Source organism: Cryptotermes secundus, unplaced genomic scaffold (genome assembly GCF_002891405.2).
Source record: "Cryptotermes secundus unplaced genomic scaffold, Csec_1.0 scaffold925, whole genome shotgun sequence".
NCBI lineage: Eukaryota > Metazoa > Arthropoda > Insecta > Blattodea > Kalotermitidae > Cryptotermes > Cryptotermes secundus.
The window spans coordinates 717,574-743,708 of NW_019733333.1; the positions used below are offsets into that span (position 1 = coordinate 717,574).

General features: G+C 44.7%; 2 protein-coding genes across 4 annotated transcripts in view; one reads left to right on the top strand and one right to left on the bottom strand.

Moving 5' to 3' along the window:
* The window catches only part of LOC111868086 (E3 ubiquitin-protein ligase MYCBP2), a gene marked incomplete at its 3' end in the record, with an annotated part of 282,453 nt that overhangs the window by 189,734 nt on the left and 66,584 nt on the right, over positions 1-26,135 (top strand).
* Positions 1-26,135, bottom strand: part of LOC111868077 — a 36,976-nt gene that overhangs the window by 3,454 nt on the left and 7,387 nt on the right. For 2 of the 3 annotated variants that reach the window (XM_023858446.2, XM_023858445.2), the window contains exon 2: positions 2,009-2,434. In XM_023858446.2, coding sequence (XP_023714214.1) covers positions 2,009-2,434 — 426 coding nt within the window. Of the gene's footprint in view, positions 1-2,008; positions 2,435-10,781; positions 10,801-26,135 lie in introns of those variants that run through there. The other variant, XM_023858448.2, reaches the window with a different exon arrangement.

Below are 26,135 nucleotides of genomic sequence, written 5' to 3' on the forward strand. Positions count from 1 at the left end.
AGTTGGCATTACTCGTAACTTCGCCGACAAGCGGCGGTAGCTCAGTCGGTATAATTCGCTTGCGGCCTACAGACCACGGAGTTTGCTTTTTTTTTTGTTTTGTAAGTTTACTTATCTGGGCCTGTTATGAACTTGCTTGTTTCTTCTCTTTAAAATGTTATTATTGCGGGTATTGCACAATAAAGATAAAGTAACAGTATGAAGAGAATTATGAAACAAGGAGTCTTTACCAATACTGTTACGCTAATTAAATCGAGGATAAAATGGGCATGAAACATGTTTGGGCGAGATAAATTCATTCCTAGTTTTAATTGGAAAACCTGTAGATAAGTGTTCACTTAAGAGACTTAGGCTTGCGTGGAAGGACTGCGTTAAAATCGATTTTATAGCAACTGGGTATGAGGGTGTGAACATAATTTAGTTGCCTCAGAATAGGATCGAGTGGTAGTCTTATTTCGATATCGGCCCTATAAACGGACCAACTTCCCAGAAGACATCGTGCTCCGCGCAGTAAACGTTAAGGCATACTCGTACATGGCTTAGTTAAACATCCCTTCGCATAACTGTCTTGGTGATAGGATAATACATTTCATATGTGATTTGGTAAAATTCACGCGGCTGCTATCACAGTACATCGTGACAGTTTCCAAGGCAATCGTTGCAAGCTTAGCCCATCAGGAACAAACCTCTTAATCTCAGTACTTCAACAGAGTTTGGATTTCAGAACGGTAATCAACAGCGTATTAAAATTGTTTTATGGTTATATATTTCCTTATACCACAACAGACTGACGTTTTAAATACCGTTTGAGTGTCAGTGTTGCTGCCCTGGGAGCAAACGGCGCGAAGAGTATGGGTTATCAGGAAGAATTAACAGTAGATTATCTCACACATCCATATATTTGGTAATTACGCGTTACCCAAAACCATTTGCTTGTACGTGGTGATTATTTCGGTTCCGGGTAAATTGCTGCTGGCCTCCGCCAGCACAGTCGTTCTTCGTTCCGGACCCTGCGGGACCCACGACCATATTTTTATGACTCTAGTGATTATGTATAAAGCCTGCCACACGAATGGTGAGTCATTTTGATTTACTATTGCTAGCAGCATGCATAAACCTATTATCAGTTTGGGATATTATCATTTCATGCAGTGCGTAGAAGAATTACGTTACAGAGCCGCAAACCGGAGTTTCGAACGGTACGTTTACTATGCCCTCCGCTTTCTATAATTATAGAAAGCGGAGGGCATAGTCGGGACATGAAGTGCTTAAGGTTTTCAAGGTCTGTTCTAGTTTTGGTTTCGGATATGAGTTATTTCCTCATACGCATTTCAGACATAGTGCTGTAACATTAAAAAGAAAACGAATCGAGAATATCTCAGAAATGCAAGCGTTGAAGTACCTGACAGGCACATAAACATGTCTGGGCACGAGACAGCCCAGTGAGACCCACCACGAATTCAGATTACTGGGTGGCTGGAACACCGCGAGAAAACGATTCAGCGTTTGGGTGCCATGACCGAGTTACATATTGATTTATACAGTACCGTTACATTATGTACCTCGGTAAAGCTAAAGCTATCCCTGTAACAGGCCGTAAAGGCCCACTGGGTTGTGAAACGTCGAAGATCTATACAGTTGGCTGAGAGATGGCGGTGAGGTTGTCAGCCTTACACGCCGGTCGCCCTTTACACCAGGAAGATTCCTGGTACTCATTTCTGTTAGAGGTTGATTCGACCCCAGGGCCATGGTGCGGCTGGAAGGGTTAGGTAAATTGAAGAAATTAAATGGCCTCAAATGTCTTACGCATCTCGGTACAGATATAAGTGTGCTCAGTCAGTGTGAATAACTGACAGCTTTCAAACAATTCTGAACTGCCAGAATTGCTTTTTCTTGCCAACCCTCTATCGCCCACCATACTGTCACAATATCGCTGTTTAACGGCAACACGGATACTGATACTGCGCTGCCAGGACTCGCACTCACTCAACATGGGTTTGCTTCTCACCGTTGCGGCCGGCCCATGGCGCCCAACTGCGCTTGGTGTCTCGAAGGAGAAGGCTTGCTTGAACAGCTCAAGTCGCGGCACGTCCTTCACTGTGACGGCGAGGATCCAGGAGAAGGCAGAGTTCTGCACGATGACGTGGGCGCAGCGGGAGATGACAGCAGTGAGGGGCCCGCGGACGGCTCGGAAGGCGTGAGTTTCCACCACGGCGCTGCCACAGTCGAGCACTTCCAGCAGTGTGTGCGGCGCCGAGAGGTTGAGGAATGCGTGGCGCCGCACCACCAGTCGCTCCACGTTGCTGAGACGCACCCTCTGCAGCGCCCACACCTGCGAGAAGGCGCCGGCCAGTAGACGTAGCTCACCTGGACACTGAGTCACGTTCAGTTCCAGCATCTGGGGCGGAATGGAGCCGGCGTCCAGGTCCACTGTCTGCAACACAGTAAACGTTCTTACAGTTCACCTTGGACTGCTCCTTGAGAAGCTGCCCCTGTTGTGAGCATGCATTTAATCCAGTGACATCAGCATAACCTCCTCCTTTAAGATTCGTTTAAATATTATTTTCCCATCTATGCCAAGGTCTTCTAAATGGCCACCTTATTTTGAGACTAAAATTTTGCATGGTCTACATTTCTCATGTGCCCCACTCATCTCAGTCTCCGTGACTTGATCTTGACATGGCAAGTCGCGAGATGTTCCTCGTCGTACAGTTTTCCCCGGCCTCTTACTATTTCCCCTCTCCTGGGTCCAAATAATTCTTCTCCTCCTCGAATGTCCCTTAATCTGATGCCAACTACACATTCAAAAGGGCACGTACATACGTAATTATCGCAACAGGACATGCCATTAGATAGTGACTACTTCAAAGATTCCACTGTTGGAATTGCTGGGCAACGTTTCTGTAACGCCTGGATGCTGTACACGTTTGAGATACGAAACTTACTGTACATCTGGGGTTCAAGTCCCGATATGGGAATCTTATTCTGAATACCACACTCCCGTCTCCTATCCATTGCGTAGTAGAGGTTCTTTCCCATGAGAAAGGATACTGATCATTTTGATCTAGTGTATGGAGCTTTACCTTCATATCCCGAATAAGAAAACGCGATACTAAATATATAGCCAGCTTTAGAGTAATTTATAATAAGTTTACTTACGGTTTATAAAGGCTGTACTCGCACGCGTAGCCCCTTCGTCTCAGAGGGACGACTTTACAGTTAACTTTTTGTTTCTAATGATTTACCCGCATTTGTGTTGCCCTCCCTCCTCCACAGAGGCGCTTTTGTGTGCGTGTTAGAGAATGTTCCCGTTTACAACTGTGCACTATTTCAAAATTAATGATACGAACTGAGTAAAGGCTGTTTTCATATAGGTTTTGCGTGTTTCTGTACTAGTACCTTCAGCGCTGCCCCCTCCCCACGAAGAGGCTCCCGATATTCAAGCCCAGTTTGAACCGCACGCTGCACCGGCAAATGTGCGACTTTCACTCTTAACACGTTTGCAGGTATGCATTCCGGCTGAAAAAGGCAGTCAGCAGAGTGAAGTACAGATCCAGATTAATTTGTTCAGTTCAGATTCTTCAATCAGACGCCGGGTCTCGAAACGAGGCCGTCGGTTACAGAGTAACATGAACTCTGAAAGTATTCAGTTTTAGCACCAAGCTTCTGATATTTGTATTCGCTCCGTTTCGTAACAAGTAACACAGGCAGCCTTGGAATAGAGAGGGCACCAATTACGAATAATATTACTGTCGCAATTTTCTTTTGTAGCCTAACGGGAGTCGCAAGCCAGTATATAGGTTCGGCCACACAGAGCGCTACGCTATGTTCGCTACGTAAGCTACGTACGCTGTGTACACTCTGCGACGCAGCTAACATAGGGAACATAGCGTACGTAACGTACGGGAGTCTGTGTGGCCAGTCACTTGGCAATAAAGGGAGATATTTTTCTGTTCGTATAGCGAACATAGCGTACGTAGCGCTCTGTGTGGCCGAACCTTATCTCATGGGCAGACTACATCAGTATCCAGAGATACTCACACCTTCCGTAGAAGCCTGCGGTGTCGCCTGGAAACTAACATTAAATGTCACTTTGAATCACAGCTGTTTTCATGTAACGTGATCATTCATGATAGTAAGAGTCAGAAAGTGCACTGCAACGTGGCCTTGCTTTTATTTACTTATTGCAGATACAAATCTGTGTCACAAAGCGCGTCACATTGCATATGTACGAGTGTGAATTGTTCTTCTTTGTACTTCGTTAAACACTAACCATGTTACAAAATAAGTTTCCGTATAAAATATGTATGCACTGTCCGGTCATTGGGAGTCTACGTATATGATGACGTCATGCATATGTGGGATTATTTTATCTGAAGCACTGACGATACTGCTCATTATAAAAAAAAAGCTTACATCGCTGCACTTCCATTGTGGCTGCTGTGTCAATTCTGATGATACAGCATTGTTAAATTAATAAATTATAAAGAACAGATTTATAAGCATTGAACTAAATAAGGTAAAGGTGTCCCTGTGCTTAACTGTTTAAACACTGCGCCATGAAGACGTATGCGGGAGCGGATGTATGGATCCACATTTTCTCGACCTCGGCACTAGTCCCCCCCTCCACTTCCGCATCATTGTTACATTCCCCTTCATTTCTCATCTTGTAGGACCATGAGCTGTCTGTCTAAAATCAAATTAATTCCAAATTGTAAACCTACAGTACTAAATCTTATGGAAAGGCGTAAAGAAGTTTTTGAGATGAAACGTGGACGGACAGACAGTTACAGAATATGTAAGATTTGAGGCTTTCACAGCGGTGACTATGAAGAAAGCAGTCTTCTGGGATTTGGCACCGTGTATATGTGGTGTTAACCGACGTTTCGGAGGAACGTATCGCCTCCATCTTCAGGGTAGAAGAAAAAATATAAGAAATCTGCAAGACAGTCTGCTTTTACCGGTTCTCACGGTCTCTTCGCTTGCAGATTTTTTATATTTTTTCTTCTACCCTGAAGATGGAGGCGATACGTTCCTCCGAAACGTCGGTTAACACCACATATACACGGTGCCAAATCCCAGAAGACTGCTTTCTTCAGTTACAGAATACTTTCATTTCGCGCATTTTCTTTGGGAATGCACAATTATGAAAGCCTATTAACAATCGTGGCAGGGTTTACTGAAGCAAGGTCGTGATAATGATGTATCGCTCTGACGGCTTTTCTGCTCTGAATGAGAACAAATGAAAATAATCACACCTCAACAAGAAGGCAGACATGTCAATCCTGCATGTGTCTGTTTGGCGAATGCTGGCGTATGTACCCAGGCTTCTCTCTCCGAATAGCCTTTAGTGCAAATGTACGATGATGCTGTATAGCCTCAGGGGAAACGAGTTTTCATTTCATCGGATTGGACGGTGGTCTTGTTTTCCTTATACTGACTGTGCTTGGCGCAGAGCTGACAGCCTTGGTATCGGTCCGAGTACTCCGCTCCGCTTGATTTCGTTACTGATGACAGCCAGAACCGCTGACACTGCAATTGCATTTTCCGAACAATCATTAACACTGATCAGTGTTATACGAGGGGTATAATAACAGGTAATTCTTGGGACTGCCGGTCACGGTAGCCGAGCGGTCTAAGGCGTGCACTGCCTTCGCTCGCTCGGAAGCCGGGATCGTGGGTTCGAATCCCACTTAGGGCATGGATGTTTATGTGCGTTTCTCTGTGTTTGTGTACAGGTAGAGGCCTTGCTACGAGCTGATCACCCGCCCAAGGAGTCCTACCAAATGTGTAAGATCTAAAAAAATCGAAGTGAACGGAGAAGTTCATGGAGGTAGGCCTAGACCCACTGGGGCTGTAGTGCCAAGGAAAAAAAATTCTTGGGATATTTACTGACGCCTTTTCAGCTGCATAGGTTACACTGTGTAGCGTCAAGTGGTAGGAATGTGTGGAAGGGAGCAGTTGTAGCCTGTTTTAGTACTAACACAGCATATGCCTGGAGGAGGGACTGAGGAAAGGCACGAAAAACCTAAATTAGGATAGCCTGTCTGCGGGCCGAGATATGATCCCGGGGCCTTCCGAACAAGAGACTGGAGTACTGGCCCCTTCACGTGAAGTTCTGATAAAATGTTCTGGGCTGAATGATTTTTGATTTAATTTGCTGTATGTCGATTTGGTTGCAAAAATGAAAGATTGCACGTCGTTAAGCAGTGAACTTTCTTAGAACGGCAGTCGAGGCAGCCACCATGTTTTTCTTGAGCCATGTGTGATAAGTGATAACGTTAGAGTCGACTGTGGAAGCTTCAGACACAAACACCAATCCTGCGAGTTTATATACTGTCTGCCCTCACAGTCATTCTAATGAGGCTAAGGCAGACGCTTACTACTGCTACACCTCGCTTTTGCCAAACTCGTTCCTTTCACGGAGTGCTGAAGGTTGACTGGTTTCTTTGGCGGACGAGCGCTGCCAGTACATCCAAAGCCGCACGGCGGTGCAGAGATACGTAGGAATTTCAACCTATTGACGCTTCCCTCTTTACGGCTGTTTTCGAAATGCTGTAGACTGAACAATTCTGAGGTATATTAAAAGGTAAAGTTGTCCTTGTTATATATGAGACAAACTCCGTCTTAAGTGCAACAATTTAAATTGTTGCACTTAAGACGGAGTTTGTCTCATATATATTGTGTGAGTGTAACAGGATGCTTAAATATAATATTGTCCTTGTTCTTCGCCATGAAGGCGTATGGGGGAGTGGATATATAGATCCATATATTCTTGACCTCTGCAGTTATTTGCATATTAGTTTCATGTCCCTGCCGCGATATCCACGGCACCCATTGGATAGGAGGCTGGATGGGCGAACTCATTAGCCTTTTGTATCCAGGATTTCATTTCAGCGATGGTTTCAAAAGTCTGTTGCTAAATTGACACTCAGCTCATGCAGGGTCTCATAGAGGACAGAACTGTATCTCGGAAGCGTTCTTCGTGTTCTGGGAGTTGAGGTTCTCACAGCGGTTCTATCTTCCTATTCTTCGACCCTGAATATGGAGGTGATATGTTGCTCCGAAACGCCGCGTGACTTTCAACAAACTACACGGCATTATATCGCAGAAGATTGTACTCTTAATTTCTCTTCGTCCGGTTTGTAGATATCTCAGAGTAAATCGTCCCTTGTGCTTATCAGCCGTGCCACTTTATTCATGTATTTCCAGATATCGGGTATTTCCGGCATGCCGACAAACTCTGCCAAAATCTCAGTCTTGTCGGATAAGCATCTTTATTGTAAATAAAATAATCAAGGCACCGGAACATGGGTGTTTTACATTTCGTTTTAAACATGTAATTCACAGGGCCAGTTTTGGAGGTGCAACTTGTATTTGTGGACCGGTTGTGTGCCACGTTGCCGTGTATTGTAGTTGTTTCGTCTTAAAATCGGATTCATGTCAGTTTGTCTACAGCGGTAGTAAGTAGTAAGTCAAAGTTCCAAATTTGTTCACTTCAATGACAATTTATATACGTAGAATGCAGAAATATAACAGAACATTTGGAAGACGTAGGAGTAGATGGGATAATAATATATGAAGGGATCTTAAAGAAATGGGGTGTCAGGAAGCGGATTAGTTACAGCTGGCTCAGGAGAATGTCCAGTGGCGGGATACTGTAAACACAGTAATGAACCTTCGGATCCCATAAACATAAATGTCTTGCTGTCCAGCTAGGCGACTACCAGCTTCTAAAGAAGGATTCTGTTCCATAGAGGTAGTTCTTTAGTAGTGAAGAGGGTATTTCTGATGTATCAGATGCTTCTGTAAAGTGTTCATATCTCGGCCAGAATGGGATAGATAAGCATATCCTAATTTTGCAATGCTCCAGTCTTACCAGAAGAATGGCAGAGATTACCTTAAAATGCGCCACGATCGACGATTTCTTAGCCCTTTCGTGCACTCGTGCATAATCATTACGCCTGCCATTATGACTATGTATGTCATATGCACTAAAAGAAGTCTGTTAAAGACACATCTGAGTATGTGCGACATGTGAAGATGGGCTACATGACATGTGCAGTGCTTACGTCTCCGACTTTTTACAACGAGTTTATCCGTTGTAGAGTTAACTCTCTGTACAGCTTGTTCTCCATTTAGCGATATAATACTCTGCAAACGCTGTGATTAAGATCTCTATGTAAAAATGAAATATGGTCGTCACGGTCTATTTCCATGAACTTTGAACCTCTGAGAAGGCAGTGCCAACTTACAGACCAAACCAAACTTGTTTCTTCTCCATTGTCTTACAATTGATGTCTTTAGGAGCTGTCGGGAAGCAATCAATGATGTAACAGTATGAGAACTAAACATTATGAATTACTCTCGCCTGGTTACAAATTCTGATATGGAGGTTTGATGAGTGGATGTTTTTGATTTCAAGGTGGACGCAAAACCACTTCATGAATACACACGTTGCATTAAAGGAACTTCACATATCAGGACACGCAGGCTAAGCATAAATTTATTTTCGGTTTCAGCGACCCCTCATGTCAAAACTGACATGGCTGATCGCCCGAGAAGACTTAGTTGCATTTAGCGGTAACGTCTATTCTGGAGGTGCCCGGTTCGAATTTCGGCTGGAACACCGAATATTCTGACTGAGATTTTCATGGTTTTCCTACGTGCATCCAGGCAGACACCGGGATAGGCCACGAACACTTCCTAGATCGGCGGTTCTCAAGTAAACATTTCCCACAGCATTCAATCGTTTAGAAAGTGCCGCGCCATAGCTCAAGCGGTTAGTCGCTGGCTTCCCACCGCGGCGGCCCGTGTTTGATCCCGGGTCTGGTCAAGTGGGATTTGTGATGGACAAAGTGGCGCTGGGGCAGGTTTTCTCCGAGTACTTCGGTTTCCCCTGCCAATCTTCATTCCACCAATTAGTCCACAATCACCATCACCTATCATCTGGGGCTGGTTCAATAGGCCAGAAGTGACCGCAGTACAAGGGACTTAGTCCCACTCCACTACCAATAAAAAATAATCGTTTAGATATACACGTATGTTCTGTGGCCATGTAGCTTAAAAGTGTAACTTCTTACGTGTTAAACACATCCTGTAAAGAAGACCGTTATTAACTACAGTTTAATTTACGACAACTTACTAAATACTGACAAGCTTATTGATGTTCTTCCACAGCTAACCGAAGACCCGCTTGAAGATTTGCGTCTGTCAATTTGTTGCGAAACTAGTTTCCCAAAAAATGAAGATGATCGTTGCAAGAGATCTACTTATTAATCACGAAAACTGCTTGTAACCGCGCGAGGAACTACGGGTGATTGCATGTGTCCACTGGAATCGCTGGTCTGAATACTAACAGCCTCGTAAAATAAACCACGCAAGAAATACGATATCATAGTCTGGAATTTTACTGGTTCGGAGACCTTCCTTGGACATGCCCTTGGCCCTGAGACCGGTGATCCTGAGTAAGGTCTTTCGTGATTTTCTTCAGTTTTCTGTAAAATGGCAGTTTAGTACGTTAATTCAGGCCACGGCCATTTCCTTCCACATCCGTCTGCAGTTCATCATTCCCTATCATCCTATCATTCGACGCTATGTAATTCTGAACTGCGTCACTGATAGTCATTAAATGAGCAGTAAATAAATGAAATAATTGGACACGCCAAACAGTGTGCTGTATAAGTCTGGGGAGCCAGGATAGCTCTGTCAGTATACCGGCTGGACGGCCGGGGTTCGATTCCCGGCAGAGGCATAATTTCCAGACCGGCTCTCGAACCCACCCAGCCTCCTATCCAATGGGTACCGGGGGCTGTTTGCACGGGGGTAAAGCGGCCGGGTCATGAAGCTAACCACTCATCTAGTGCCGAGGTCAAGAATGGCGAAGCTATACCTCCACTCTCCTATACGTCTTCATGGCGTATTGCTTAAGTTCTTAGGCTCATGAACATTTTACCTTACCTTTGCGATATAAATATAACGAAAATTTTGTACTGTTGATGACAGAATTCTTCATAACCACCGCTGCGAGAACCCCAAATCCTACATTTTATATTGTTGCTTACGTTATTATTTGACAATTTTCTGTGGTCAGCTGCTAAAATAAGTATCAGATCGTCATAAGAGTGCGAAAACTGCGGAGTTTCTAATCTGTAAGAGATTATTGAACGTTTTCGAAGTAATCGATTTGGCAACGTTGCATCAACCTGTTTAGGAAGGGTCTTTAAGAAGGGTAGCTTTTTATATGGGAAGAGGCTCCGATCCCCCGCCCCCCTAAGAGTTGTTCATGGCTCTCACACTACCACCAACCACCACGCTGCACTTGACTTGCTGCAACTGGTTTACACGGGTGAGGCCCCTGAGGAGGAAGTAGCATACCACTGGTTTGTTTTTTCTTTCCTTTCTGAACTCTTCTCACATGTTCTTCGTATCGTATTTGTTTGAAAATGAATTTCCTGGTGGGCGAGTGAGTTACACAAGACATTACCCAGTCTCAACTCATTACAGATGCTGAAAGCATTGGAACGGCGGCAAGGAAAATGACGTTCAAACACAAAAAAGTAAATCTCATCATGCCGCCAAATTTATCTACGCACTCGGGTGGTCAGAAAGGGCAAATCTGCACGAAAATTACTTTCTTTCTAATCTTGTTCTTTGGAATTGAGCTACTGAAGCTCACATGAGATATAAACTTCACTGCATTAATTTTTACGAGGGGCAGTCAGAAAGTTCCCGGAATGGTGGTATAGCACTCTAACGGTAGGACATACGGCAATGCTTACCTAATCACCTTCAAAGTAGGACCCTTGCGCGCACACACACTTGCTCCATCGATTCTGCCATTGTTGGAAGCAGCGGTGGAAGGCTTCTTTTGGAATCTTCCGGAGCTCAGCCGTCGTATTCGATTTGATGTCCTCCATGGTTGCGAAGCGTGACCCCTTGAGGCCCATTTTCAGGATAGGGAACAGCCGAAAGTCACTAGGCGCGAGATCCGGAGAGTACGGTGGTTGAGTGATGACAGGAATGTTTTTCTCGGCGAGGAATTGTTGCACAACAAGCGATGTGTGGCTCGGTGCTGCGTTATCGTCCCTGCCATTTGTCATGCCGCTTCCTCCGAACCGCATCGCGCAACCTCTACAAAACTTGCACGTAGAAATGGCCAGTAACAGTCTGTCCAGGCGGTACGAACTCATGCTGCACCAATGAATGCAATGAGCATCACTTTGTCTTTGGATCTGACGAGGCGTGATTTTTGGTCGGGGAGACGATGCTGTGTGCCACTCCGATGACTGCATCTTCGTCTCCGGATCGTAGGCGAACACCAATGACTCATCACCAGTGACGATCTATTTGAGAAACGTCGGGTCCTGCGTACTTTTGTCAAACAGATCGCCAGCGACCATCATGCGACATTCCATCTGATCCGTGGTCAGCTGCCTCGGAACAAACTTCGCACTGACGCGTCTCATCTTGAAATCATCGGGCAAAATGGCATGAGTGGATCCGTGAGAGATACCAACTTCTTGTTCCAACTCCGCGATGGCCATTCTTCAATCACAACGAATCAGTTGTCGCACTTTTACAATCATTTCTTAGGTTCTGGATGTCGAAGGTTTCCCGCTGCGCTGGTCATCCTCTAACGTCTCCTGCCCATTCTTAAACCGGGAAAACCAGTCATAAACTGCGGATTTCTTTAGTGCAGTATCACCGTAAACTTGCTGCAGGGCCGATTGCGTCTCTGAAGCAGATTTTCCCAATTTGCACATGAATTTGATGTTCGCACGCTGTTCGAACTGCGACATTGCTCCGAATGACCAACACTCACGTCTAATTCAAACGGAACAGTAACGACACTACACGCTGAAACCTGTCTAGACCTGTTGCGCCTGCGAGCAGACATGCTCAGCTCCCCACCACAACAGTGTGTGCGCTATCTTATCCCCTGTTCTCCGTCTGCAGGGAAATTCCGGGAACTTTTTGACTGCCCTACGTAAGGCATTAATTTCGCTGACAAGCGACGGTCGCTCGGTCGGTATAGTTTGCTTGCGGACTCAAGCCACGGAGTTTCCTTTGTTTGTAGTTCCATTAAGCCGAATCCTTCTAGAGAAGTTGATGGTCATTTAGCTCGAAACTCTACGACTTTTATGGAATCCAAAAGTTCACTGCCATGTTCAGAAGTACCCTCCACTGACTGCATAATTCGTCACTTCCCTCGGCGTCTTGTTTCTTTAAAACCCATCCTGATATAGTCTCATCCACACCTCCCAAAACTTTTTTTATTCACCCTTCATGTTTTCCGGCTGAAATTCCATGAGCATTTCGGTCTCCAAGATGCGTGTTGTACTCGTATGTTACGCCCTCAACGTCTTAGTGTATTTGAGTGCCACGATCATATTTGATAAAAATATACTTCAAATTACGAAGCTTCTGATGTAATTTTGTTCTTTGTCCTCGCCCGTTTCTATGCTCAGATATTCTGTCCATTATTTTGTTCTGAAATAATCTCAGTACACCGTGCATCCCCCCCCCCAATTTTAATTTTATAAATTTTTATTTATATCTAAATAATTGGGTCGCATCTCCCCGGAATAGCTCAGCCGGTGTAGCGACAGGGCTACGGGCTTAACGACCGAGGAATAGGGGTTCCATTCCCGGTAGGGGCGAGAGTTTTCTCTTCTCCACAACATCTAGACCGGCTCTGAGGCCAACCCGGCCTCCTGTCCAAAAGGTTCCGGGGGTAAAGCGACCAAGACGCGAATTTAATCATTCACCTTCATCTAATGCCGAAGCCAAGCTGTACCTCCAGTCTCTCATATGTCTTCGTGGTTTGGTGCTTAATTGCTCAAGCACAGGGATAACTATACCTTTTATTTCCCATCTAGAAATGTAAAGATTAAAATATACAGAATTTTAATCCTTCCGACTTTTCATATGGGTGTGAAATCTGATTTTACGTTAAGGTAGTAATGTAGATTGAAGTCCCTTACGAAATGGTGCGGGGGAAAACAGTTGGATTTCAAGAGGAAGAAGCAACACAGATTGAAAAAAACTGCACAGTGATGAGCATCATCTGGTTGCTGGTTAGGATGCTCAAATCAAGAAGGGTGAGATAAGAGGGGATATAAGCCTGCATAAGAGAAATTAAAAATGAATACAACATTTTGGTCGGAAAACCTGAAGGGAAGAAACCATTTGGAATAAATGCGTGAACGGGAGGACATATCCTTGTAAGGGGAATATTTTTATTGTGCAGACAGTGTCCATGGATCTGCGCTTCACGGCGACCGGTTCTCTGCTTGCCGCGAGGGGCATACTGATTCATCGGCACAATTTGCATGCGACTCGCGGCAAGCAGCGCATCGGTCGCCGTGAAGTGCAGATCCGTGGACCCGGTCTGCACAGTATTCTTTGTATAATACAGTGTGCGGTTGTGGGCGTGATTGGTCTAGAGGCCTGTGGAAATCTCTTGTGAACATGGCAAGGAACCGTTGGATTTTACAAATTGTGGGGAATTTCCTGATTAGCTGAGCGACTGTTAGCTTCTCAAGAAGGATTCTGTGTAATGTAGTTAGTTACGCTGTATAAAATACAAAATGGGCTTAGTAGATGTGTGCTTATTGCGTATCACGACATTTCCGTCCATACGCTGGTGAGCCTGTGAGATCTCGAGACACCACGCAACCACGCTTTGTAGGCGATGACTATGGTTTTCAACACTGCACTCCTCTCAGACTCGACTTTCAAGATTATTTCCACTACATTCACCAATCATCACCACAGTAATTGTGAAACACAAGGACACAACGTCTAAATCTGCAATTACAAACCCCAACATTTATACCTGCACCTGCGCAAAAAATCGTAAAATCAGAAACCATTCAAGTTGGCTGAAGCGGTAGCGCTTTTAACTTGAATCGTGAAGTGCTTGGCTCTAATCTGGACCGGGACCCCGACTATCGTGACCGATATTTTGCTCCAGGCAATTATAAGATAAAGCTATCCCTGTAACTGGCCGTGAAGGCTCATAAGGCTGTGATACGTCGAGGCTCCCACATTTTCTCTAGACAACTGACTTACAGATGGCGGTGAGGTTGTCAGCCTTCACCCTCCAGGAAGATTCCTGGTACTCATTTCTGTTGGGGGCTGAGTCGACCCCAGGGCCATAGTGCGACTGGAAGGATTAGGTAAACTGAAAATTTTCACCTCATCGGGACTCGAACCTGCGACCTTTCGGCCTTGTTACGCTACCGCGTGCTCCCAGACATAGAGGTAACTCCTCAAAGTACGCCACCACATACTTGTCAGTTCATTATTCACTAATCGTTCCATCCGACGCTACACAGTCTGAGCTACTGACGCCGTCGCTATGTAATCAGTAAAGAAATGAAGCAAAATGAGAATGCAGACAGCACGGAACGTTTTGTTTTTACAGAGAACGGGATATACACTAAAGAAGGGACATTGACGAAAAATAAATATGTCGAACTAGGATTAAACAAGAGAATAAAGAGAAAGTGGAACAGACCTGGCGGAACAACGGAAGGCGATCTGCTATACAGTGGGACCAGAGCGGACCAGTAGGGTTCAAAGGGTGAAGTCTGCTTGTCACGAAGACTTTCGTCCTTAAGGAATTCCTTCCAATTTGAAATGTCTTGCGAAAATATTAGGGATGGAGGTCTGTCGAGATGTCTGTGCAAATGTGTAACATCTGAACCATTCAAGCTGGTCGTTTTCCGATCCACTCAGTGTAAAGGACATCAGAAATGTCTGCGACCTTATGTTCGTGAGTTATAAATATACTGATATCCTCTTGAATTCTGAAAGCATCAAAATAAATTTGCCTTCTTATACAGTAAACGAAAATGTACTGTTAAACAAAACATGCTCACTTTAATAATTACTCGTAATTAGGAGTCACTGAATTACAAAACTTTTGATAAACAGGTATCATGTGAATTGCTTTCACTGTCTTTTTTTTTAACAGAACATACCAATTTACTTTCCACCCCGTAATGGAAAACAAAAAACGAATCTGAATTTCTATGACTGACGTCATTAGAAGTAACAGTACTTAAGACCCATCATTTATTCCTCGGGTTGAACCGACGAGGGCATATATTTCGAATAAGTGACCTTGAAGTACAGTGCGTACAATCAAGTGCGCGCCGCGGCTGCAATTTGCCGTGAGTCATACCACCGCAGAACGGATGCAGTCGCGGGGAGGAGTTGCAACACTCCCCGCGACTGCATCCGTTCTGCGGTGGTATGACTCGGCAAATTGCAGCCGCGGCGCGCACTTGATTGTACGCACTGTATATATCTCTATGCTACTGCGCACTAGGCAGCAATCAGTACAGCGGAGCCGCGATTAAATGACCCCGGGCACCACCTGCATGTGACGTGGCAAGCCCCAGCTCGGGTGCTCAACTCCAAACGTTGCAGGATGTAAATGCAGCTATGAACATCGAAGGAAAAGTGCTCGCAAATAAAACATGCGCCTTACCAATATGTGACCGTCTGCCAGTCCTGTTTCGAGACGAACAACGCTGACGTCATTCTCGTCCGCTGCTGTTTGAAGGCAGACGTGGCTGACAGCGCTGATGACGAAGGGTCACTTCATCGCGGCCCGGGTATAGGGATATCCTTGCATGCTGCAACAAATCTGTTCTTACGCCTAGGATCCTACCCACGTCTTTTTTGTTTGCGTCCAGTCTTATGTCACCAGCGTCAGCCTTATGAAAAGCAAATAGATGAAAGCAGGGACGTGTGATTATGGCACCTCCCCCTCCACCCCCTAACTGCTTGTCACTCTCTACATTACTCAGACACCCTTATATCTGTTCAGATATACACTCGTCGAGAAACTGACAGTCACTCATCTGGTCACAGTATTCACCATCTAGGCTCTAACTACACCGAAGAGACAAGGCGAAAGGCGTTCGATGGCGCAGACAGACGCGAAGAATTAAATAATGCCGCCCTCACCGACTGATCAAGAGATGATGTATCAAGCACACGACCAATCATGGCTGATACTGTCTGGTGCAGTCCAAATTGAAACGGTGGAGGCAAATTACACATTTAAAAGTTCTGCTTTATACGAAGAAAATTGGTAGTTGTTTCTTTGTCCTGCCTAAGCTCAATTACGAAAGAAGAAATTAAACCGTCAGGTGTTCTATTGTTCACAAGCGGATGAGTTCAAGTCTGTTTTCCTCTTTCGTGACTCCATTTTTAAAACCAACCATAGGCCTATTAATTTATTTGTGTTTGTTCATTCCATTTTGCGTCAGTAGCTCATATCTGGACTCGAATGTTAGAATGTGAAAGGAAGCGGTCGTGGCCTAGTTTGAGGTACTATCCTAGCATACTGCCACGGCACTTTCATCACTCGACATCCTGTTCACAGCTAGACCAGAACTGCCCAGAAATTACCTGCTTGTTCAATGTGGAGGCAAGTGACATTTAAGACGATGTACGGGCGAAGGCACACCAAGGAAACTGGCAACCACAAGGCAACCGCAATTTCCGAAAACTGTCGTCAGCCCGAGTTGAACGCATGTTACTGAATGGAGCAGCGCAAATTGAGGAAACGGCAATGCAGTTTCCTCAATTTGCGCTGTTCCATTCAGTGACATGTGTTGAACTCAGGCTGATAACAATTCTCGGAAAATGTGGTTGCCAGTTTCCTCGGTGTGCCCTCTCCGTTACCACCATTATGGAATCCCAAGGTTTCCCGCCACTTAGCTCTGTAGTGAAGCAGTTAAAACCAGTCCACGTCCTCATATCCTACTTCATTACCGCCCAACTTAATAGCATTTTCCAATACAGGTATATCCTTCCCGTCAGGTTTTCTGATTACAAACTTGTGCGCGCCCCTCCTTCCGTGCTACATGTCCCAGCCACCTCACTCGCCTTCATCTGAACATTTTGAAACTATCCGATGGAGAGTAAGGACTAAGGAGCTATTATCTCTTCTTCTTTGTAGTGCGCTGTTTGACCTAATTATCTCTCCGAGGTTCCACCGTGTGTTTTCAAGTCCAATGAGGCATCCGTATCCGTATACTTGTAACATTATGTGAGATCGAAGTTGTATATTCCTTTCTGTCGCAGTCAGTTTGATGTTTCTAGATAATGTACTGAAAGCTTTAGATTCTACTATCGCTGCAGAACCCGCTCTGCTATTTATCCATTGCTTGATACATAACGACGTTTTCACTCGTTTCAAAGCACTTGTAGCAATTTTGGCCTCGTGGCCTAAGAACTATAATGGCACTCTCTAGAAATGATCAGGATTGTACACACTGTTTCACTATTTTTCTTTCTTTAACCGAACCCCAGTCCACGTTAACATTCCGCCAGTAGGTAGTGACTACAGGGCTCCGTCACTGGGCAGCATGCATATGTGGGAAAATGAAAGTAGTTTGGGTACATTGGTATTTACCAGTGAAGAGCGATCCCAACTGAACTTAACTTTCATCTGAACTATTCCAAATGCAACTTCCTTTTACTGAAAATCTTCCAGATTGAAACTAATGACTAAGAAAAATCCGTGGTTTTAGTCCGCAATCGAATTATACCGACCGAGCGACCGCCGCTTGTCGGCGAAGTTAGTGCCAACTTTGGCGGATAGAGGGTGCCACGTGCTCAGCGAGTATACAAATGTCATAGATACAGGTCTGCAATACCGAGTTTGTTCGAAATCGCTCATGCACTTTGTGTCCTATTACGTGCGGACGGTTAACAAAACTGATAGGTGATTTGCGATTTTTTCAAAACGGGCCTAAATAATGCCCAAATTATGTGTAACCTGAACTTATGCCATGCTTTGAATCATATAAGCCCAAGAGCTATGTGTAGGCATTCTGTACAATATTCTTGAAGTAAGTGCATCCGCACTAAACGGAAACTGTCTCAAGTTTAAAAATGTTCATTCATTTCCCTTAGAATTCACTAAAATTCACTCTGAATGTGAGTGGTTAGGCCGAGATGACTCAGTCGATATAGCGACGGGGTATGGTTTGAACAGCCGGGGTTCGATTCCCGGCAGACGCAAGATTTATCTCGTCTTCGCAGTGTCCAGACCGACTGTGGAGCCATCCAGTCTATCCGATGGATACTGGGTCTCCTTGCCCGGAGGTAAAACGGCCGGGGAGTGAAGCTAACTACTCACTTCCATCGTCAAGAACAGTGGAGCTGTACCTCCACTCCCCATGTCTTCGTGGCATAGTACTTAATGAATTAAGTACAGGGTTACGCGAGTGTGAGTGTACATCACATACTGAAGTGAGACAAATCGTCAGTTTCTGCGTCCACATCCTCACCCACAGATGCAATCGGTTTATCTGTTCTCACCACAGTAAACAGCTGCAGCTTCAGGAGCCACGCCTGCTTGCCTTCTAGATGGACCGACTACATTTCTGATGGATTACACATGCTAAGAAAACTCATTAATGGGCGATTTAAAATTCTTTCCGTAGCAACAAAAGGCTGAAAACAGGCCACAACATTTTTAATACTTACCAACTCTCACGTTACGAAGACAAAAGTTCTTCTTTCGCAAAGAATACTGTCGACTTTGTGAACTAGGCCACGAAAACTAAACTACACAACGGCCTTCACAAATTTTCCTGAGCGCATCTGTACAGGCTTGCGTTTTGCTATAACACATTAGGGAATGGCGTTCCTAATTTAACATTACACATATCCTGAGGAACCGGGAGATCTCGGTCAGTATGGCGACTGGTTACGGGCTGGATGACCAGGGTTCGATGGCCGTAAGATGCAACTTTTTTCTCTCTCTTCACTAGTGTCCAGACCACCTCTGAGACCAACCCTAGGGGCTCTTTCTCCAGTGGTAAAGCAGATCGCGTGACTTTATCTAGTGCTGAGGTTCAGAATGCATAAGCCATACGTCACTACGTTGCGGCATTTGATTTATTGTCATGAGTATCATAAAGCAGCGACTACCAGGTATTTTCATCAATATTACCAAACATTAACCAATTGTGTCTAATTCCATTGAGGATATCCTTTGCTGAGGAGCTAACAGTCGCTTCGCTGGTCAAAAATGTTCATTACCATGTCCTCATGAGACCGGCACTAGTCCCTATCCTGAGTCACGTGAATGCAATCCTCACCCTCGTCCTATTTTCTTAAGTCCGTCTTAATGTTATCTTCCTCTCTACGCTGCCGAGGTCAAGAAAATGTGCATCTATACATCCACTCCCCCATACGCCTTCATGGCGTAGTGTTTAATTAGTTAAGCACAGAGACAACTTTGTTTTCATTGGCGCTAGAGCCCTCATTTGGGCCTTGGCCTACCTCCATGAAACCCTCCCTTTCACTTCGGTTTTACTAGATCTTAGACATACGGTAGGACTCCTTGGGCGGGTGATCAGCTCGTCGCAAGGCCTCTACCTGTACACAAACACAGAAAAACGCACACAAACATATATGCCCTGAGTGGGATTCGAACCCACGATCCCGGCTTCCGAGCGAGCGAAGACAGTGCATGCCCAGAAACAACTTTACCTTTACCTCTGTATGCTTACCCTTCAGGGCTTCTCTAGCATTTCACATTTCCCTTGCGTTTGCTGCAAGCACAGCCTGTATTAACCAGTTCTGAGATATACGTATAATACGTTCGTATTACATTCTGTCAGGACAGCTCTGTGCTAAATTCACTATCTACAGACTGGCAGATCGGAGTTCGATACTGGGAATGGACTTTTCTTCGCTAACACTTCCTCCTCCGACTTTTGGGCCTTCCCAGACGTCTATCCGATTACCGTGGGTAAAGCGATCGGAGCGGACGGGACCATCTACTTCTCGGCTTGAATACGGTAGTTCACTCACTTCTTTTTGCTACCGCAGTTTAATGCAATAAAACTTACAGATTTCTTGGTAATGTTTCTCATTACACATACTGTATCGCGCTCTGGGTCAGTGTACACACGTGCTTCCTGTTATTCTGGACTTTGAAGTGGTCAGTCAGTTTGTGTGTAGTGCTGGACAGCAAACGTGTCACCAGTACCCTCAGGACAGGGCACTCTGCATGTTCCTCTCAGCCTGTGTGCGGCAATTCAGTAGCCTAATGTCAATGTAGAGAGCCGATATAGCCACGGACTGGTGGACCGAGGAACAGTGGTTCCATTCCAGGCAGGGGTAAAAGATTTTTCTCCAGAGCGTTTAGACCAGCTCTAGGGCTCACCCAGCCTCCTGTCCAGAGGGTACCGCTGGCTTTTTCCTGGGGCTAAAGCGACCGTTCACCTCCATCTAGTGCCGAGAAAAGAAAGCTGAAAAGTAGGTGCACATATATCCTGAATTTTAACACATCCTTTCTGGCCCTGACGTTCAGTTTATTGCTTATACAACTCAGTTGTACAGACCGAAAATTATTTGGCCTTCACTTCTTTAAATATACATATGTATATATCAAACAAAAGTTGTAGACCTTAGTAAGAATTATATTCTGCGTCATGTGCCAAGTTCTTGTGCGATGATGAATTTTTAAGAAAATTATAAAATTAGATTTGGTCTTCTTGTAAAGTTAAGAGTTGTGCTCAAACAATAGCTACCTCCATTGACCAGAGTACTTCTTGAGGGAAAGTGATAGTCGCTCAGCCGGTCAAGAAACATCCTACCTTTTATGGAACAGGGACTTCACTGCGGTGTTCACGTCCCCCTTCTGTCCCCCCCCCCCTACTGCACCGTATCCTGAACCTATTGAATCCAGCTCACATCCTGTTTACGTAAGAATGATTTTAATATTCTTGTATCTATGTCTAGGTCTTCGGGTGGTAACAGACTAAGATTCTGTATGCATTTCTCATCTACCCTCATGTGTGATCTTGTCCTAATATTTGGCGGAGGGTACAAACGCTGAAGCTCCTCATTCTGTAATGTTCATTGCCCTGACACTGAATCAGTACCGACCAAAACTAAATTCGCGTGACAGTTTTTGTTTCTTGATCATGAGACGGAACGGGCGTAAAAGCTCAACCCGTGAAGTTCGATTATTGCTCGATATAAAATTTATGCAATGTATGCACTGAATAGCTGGATGTAGTCCTACTAGCCTCGGGACAGAAACTGAATCGCGGAACGTAAAAGTACGCCATTTTGTTACAGCAATGCTGTATATGCGTGGGCGACAGTGTACACATGATTTCGAGGGAAATAGCAAACTCTTGTAAGCAGGTTATTTGCTAATGGCATAGCAGAAACATACTCTACCACGAAACCGTGTGTTGCTATTATACATACAGTGATCTGGTGAGTATGAGATAAGACAAGCAGTGAGTAATATCATTAAAAGAAGAAAGACGTGACGCACAGGAAGTGTGAAGTGGAGTTGATGTGTGCTTCTGTATGCATCCCATAACCACTGCTGTGGGAGATGTAAAAACAGTTGACTACATCAACACAACTTGTGATTCTGGAACCATGCATGAGTCCGAGTATGAATGTGCTTGTTTCAACCGCTGGGAGTTAAGAGTCTGGAAAATGCGCTCAGTAAGGCGGCTGCCTGCAGACTGTAAGACGGCCCGAGAATTTTCTGTGTGACATTTGAAGTTCTCATGGCTGACTATGAGAAGATGTGATGCCGTGTGATCTGGTACGAGTTTACTGACATTTCGTGCTTCATCTTTAGAGTGAACAAGTCAGTCGACCGTAGAAAAAGTGGTATGGATACGTTTCTTAGCTCAGAGAATTAACCTTTTCTCAGCCTATGTCGTACCACTTCCTGGACTCGGCTTACTCTCCTACCCTGAATATCGTAGCAGGTTCCTTCAGACAAGAAATATATGAGGACTACACAGCATCACATAACTGAAGACAGTCTTCTTCAAACGTTTTCATGTCGTTACCATGTTCTTTTTCTGGACTATTTTTTTTTCATCATATTCAATGGGGATGGTGAGCTGTTACCACGGCGGTTAAGCGGCCGGAGCGTGAAACTGACCACCCATATCCATGTCATGCCGAAATTACAAATGTGTGGACTTGTACTTCAAGTCACCCACATCCCATCGTGCTGTGGTGCGTAGGCACAAGAACAGCCTCTCATATGAATTCCATAGAATTAAAATCCGAAAATCTGTTCAGTCTGTCTTTCTGTGTTGTGAAATAACGTATACCATATACTGCATCTAGATATCGGTACTGATTCCAGATATTGAAATTCGGGTCTGGATTTTACAATTCTCGCATTACGCGTTCTGTCGGACCACCTGTAAAACACCACTTGGCAAACTAAGGCGTAGATGGGGGAGGTAATACTAAAATGTATCTTAAAGAAATGGTGTACGAGAGTGTAGACTGGATTCATACGGTTGAGTGGCGAGCTTTTATGAATATGCAAATGGAACTTCGGCGTTCCGTGCAAAGTGCGAAATGCTTGTCCGGTTGAGAGACCCTTACTTTCTCATGAATGACTCTTGGCCTCGGCACTAGGTGGTGAATGCTCAGCTTCACGCCCCGGCCACTTTGCCCCCGGGGAAAGAGCCTCCCGTACCCACTGAATAGGAGGTTGGGTGGTCAACAGAGCCGGTCTGAACGACATGGAGAAGTGAAAATTCTTGACCACACCAAGACTCGAACTCCGACGCCTCGGTCGTCCAGTCAGTAGCCAGACGCTATACAGACTGCGATATCGTAGCTCACAATCTGCAGGACGCATTAAGAAAATGATCGCATTTTTATATTTATATAGACCTGTGCAATAATCATCCACTAATATGGCTTCAGTTGGTTCTCACCCTCTATCAGTTCCAAGTAGCGCATCTGTCTGCTGTATGAAGTTACAAAGTGACGGTGTTAGTTCTTAGCTTAAGGCACGGTACTCTGGGATCCATTTACAGTTTTCTCCCGCCTACGTCTAGATCACGGTACTCTGGGATCCATTTACAGTTTTCTCCCGTCTACGTCCAGATCACGGTACTCTGGGATCCATTTACAGTTTTCTCCCGCCTACGTCTAGATCACGGTACTCTGGGATCCATTTACAGTTTTCTCCCGCCTACGTCTAGATCACGGTACTCTGGGATCCATTTACAGTTTTCTCCCGCCTACGTCTACATCACGGTACTCTGGGATCCATTTACAGTTATCTCCCGCCTACGTCAGGATCACGGTACTCTGGGATCCATTTACAGTTATCTCCCGCTTACGTCTAGATCACACGAGTGATTTCCCTTCAGGGTTTTCCCACTAAGATTTAGTATGCATTTCTCATCTACCCCCATGCGTGCTACATAATCAGTCCATTTCATCCTAGATCTTATCACCCTAGTAGTCAAATATTTGACGACGAGAGTTATCATCATATAATATGTGTTGTATAACGAGAGCCAGAATCGAATTTGTCCCGAAGGGTTGGTTAGGAACATGTAATACGGAGCTGTATGAAAATCAGTTGGTTTCAAGCCGTTCCACTTGGATAATGCGCACGTGCCAAGTGTGTTCAACAAAATACTTGCGTACGTATTCTGAGTATTTCCATCATATTATCGAAGTGTGGACTCTTTTCACTTCATGCCCGTGTTTTCATCATGATAAATTGATAATTGTTATGCTACATGTGCTACTTTTCTGCTTACTCGTACCCGCCATGCGAGGTACATAATACTGTAAATTTCCTGTGAACATCCAGCAGCGACGAGTAAGTCTGTAGCATGAGAGCAGAAGACGATATTCTTTGGCACGCCCACTGTCATTTTAATGACATATGTTTGACGTGTATACTTACTGGCTTATGATTCATAAGAAACTGTCTCATAATGCTTGTGCGGAGATTTCTTTGCGTCACAACATAATTTTTATGTATCCTGTACATTACAGAGTGCAAGAGTGAGGGTATATCAGGGAGCCTGTATCTGTCAGTCTGTTGCATGTTTCAGCACTAAAGCCACTGAATGAGTTTTGGTTAATTTTGGTATTTGGATGGGGGGGGGGTTACAGTAGAAGTTGTCAAGAATATTTAACTTTGGTTTATACAAGCGCAGTATAACCTCTGCTTTACACGAACATCAGAGCATAATTTATCAACGTTCTTAAAACGGCAAGTTAAACTTCCTGTGTTGTTTGCCTGGGGTCTACGTTAGCATAATCTTATTTGTTTTTGTTTATCGATCGATTTACTTTCTGTATGAACAGTTGACATTATTAAGAGCACTGATTTACTTTTTACAGTTTGTCCTGTGAAACAAAATAACGGACCACTACTGAAACTGCACTTCAGTATTACAGGCTGCGTTCCGCTCACCTTCATTGTTATTGTAGGTTTTTGTCTTTTTTTTTGTCTTTTAACGTCAATTAAAATTACCTGGAATGGATGGAGGGGGGGGGGGTAGCAGACCGTTTTAGATTACTAACCCACTGCTCGACTGGAAGAACCAAGGAAAACCATGAAATACTTATTTAGTAGCTCAGTTGGCCCCGATCGGTACTCGAGCCGTTTTCTTTGCAATTATGATCACACATTCTGCCGATAACATGAATCTGATTTCGGTTTGCCTATTTTCTGCTGTGATAGTTTCACTCTATGTTTACATGCAGGGCAGTGGAGTCTGAAACGGAAACATAAATATGTAAAATCAGACATTAGCCGCCACTATTTCTGAAACCATCAAGGACAAGAACACCCAAGGCATGTATACCGAAACACAAGAACCTACTATTGTATGTTACGTAATTCTGTCACAATTATGGGATTTCTTGTAGTTTCTTTGGCGCTGTAGGTAATCTACGCGTATAGGTAGGAAAATGGATGGCTGGGTGGACGGACAGATATATATATATATATTCCATCGCTCTTCCAGCCCATTCAGGGCCCAGGCCTCTTATTCAGTTCGGTAATCATTTTTCACAGACGGTAGGACTCCTTGGACGAGTGATCAGCCCGTCGCAAGGCCTCTACCTAAACACAGGACAACACAAACACAGAATAAACGTACACAGACATCCATGCCCTGAGTGGGATTTCGAACCCACGATCCCAGCGTCCGAGAGAGCGAAGACAATTCATGCCTTAGACCGCGCGGCTACTGTGACCGGTGTATATTAATGCAGGCCTATCTGTTTCTCCCCGTGTTTTGCAGTTTGTTATTTAGTGAACACGTCAGAAGGCTGGCTCCAATCGTTTCGTGTGTCAGCGTTTGTCGTGTCGCCCTCCAGAGCCACAATTGGCCCGCGGGCCGTAATGTGCAAGTGAGGTGGAAACATATTGTAGGAGGTGTCCGGTGAGAATTTTAGCCAGAATAATGACAGCGGTATTCTGAGAGACTTTGGGATTTTCCTTAGTTTTCCAAGCCACCAGCTCTCAACCTTTTCTGAATCACGGACCACTAGGGCCCCAGCTGTTTTATTCATTAAGCATAACAGCCAAGGAATTATTATAATCACTGTTAGGACGTTTAAGCATTCAGACTGTGGCACCGATGTTACACAGAAACACGCTGCCTCCATCCTCAGTGTTGACAATAGACCTACTTCACGGTACCACAATCCAGAAGACCACAATGTGAACACTCCCCGATGTGAAAACCTGAAAACTTATAACGCCTAAGCATGTTTGTTTATGAAGTGCTACAAGTAACAACCCATTCGTGTGGATTTAAAATCAAAGAAATCACGGGCATCAAACATTCGACATTAAAATATATGTACGAGGGCACAACAGATAATTTGTTACAGGAATCCAGCTACCAAGGATGTGTAGGTTTATAATACGGATCCGCCCACTCCCCCATTTTTCAGGGATGTGGGAACATTTCCATAACCTTGCATCTTCCTCATAACTCAGACTGGCAACACTGAACTGTCCAAATGGAAGAGAGGAAAATGGACCGACGGTGAACACAGACATTTCAGTCGCCGCATGAAGTTACTAGTTGCAAAAAGGATCCCCCCCCCCCAGTTTTAGTAATTTTAGGCTATGTGTGTGTGTGTGTGTGTGTGTGAAATGAATGCAACGTTTTTGTCGGGAAAAGCGGAAGGGAAGAGATCACATGTGATATGGATGCGCATGTGAAAGGATGATATTAAAATTAATCTGAAAGGAACAGGATCTAAAGGTGTGGACTTTTAAGTTGGCTCGGAGTTGGGCCCAGTGGCTGATTCTTGTAGACGCGATA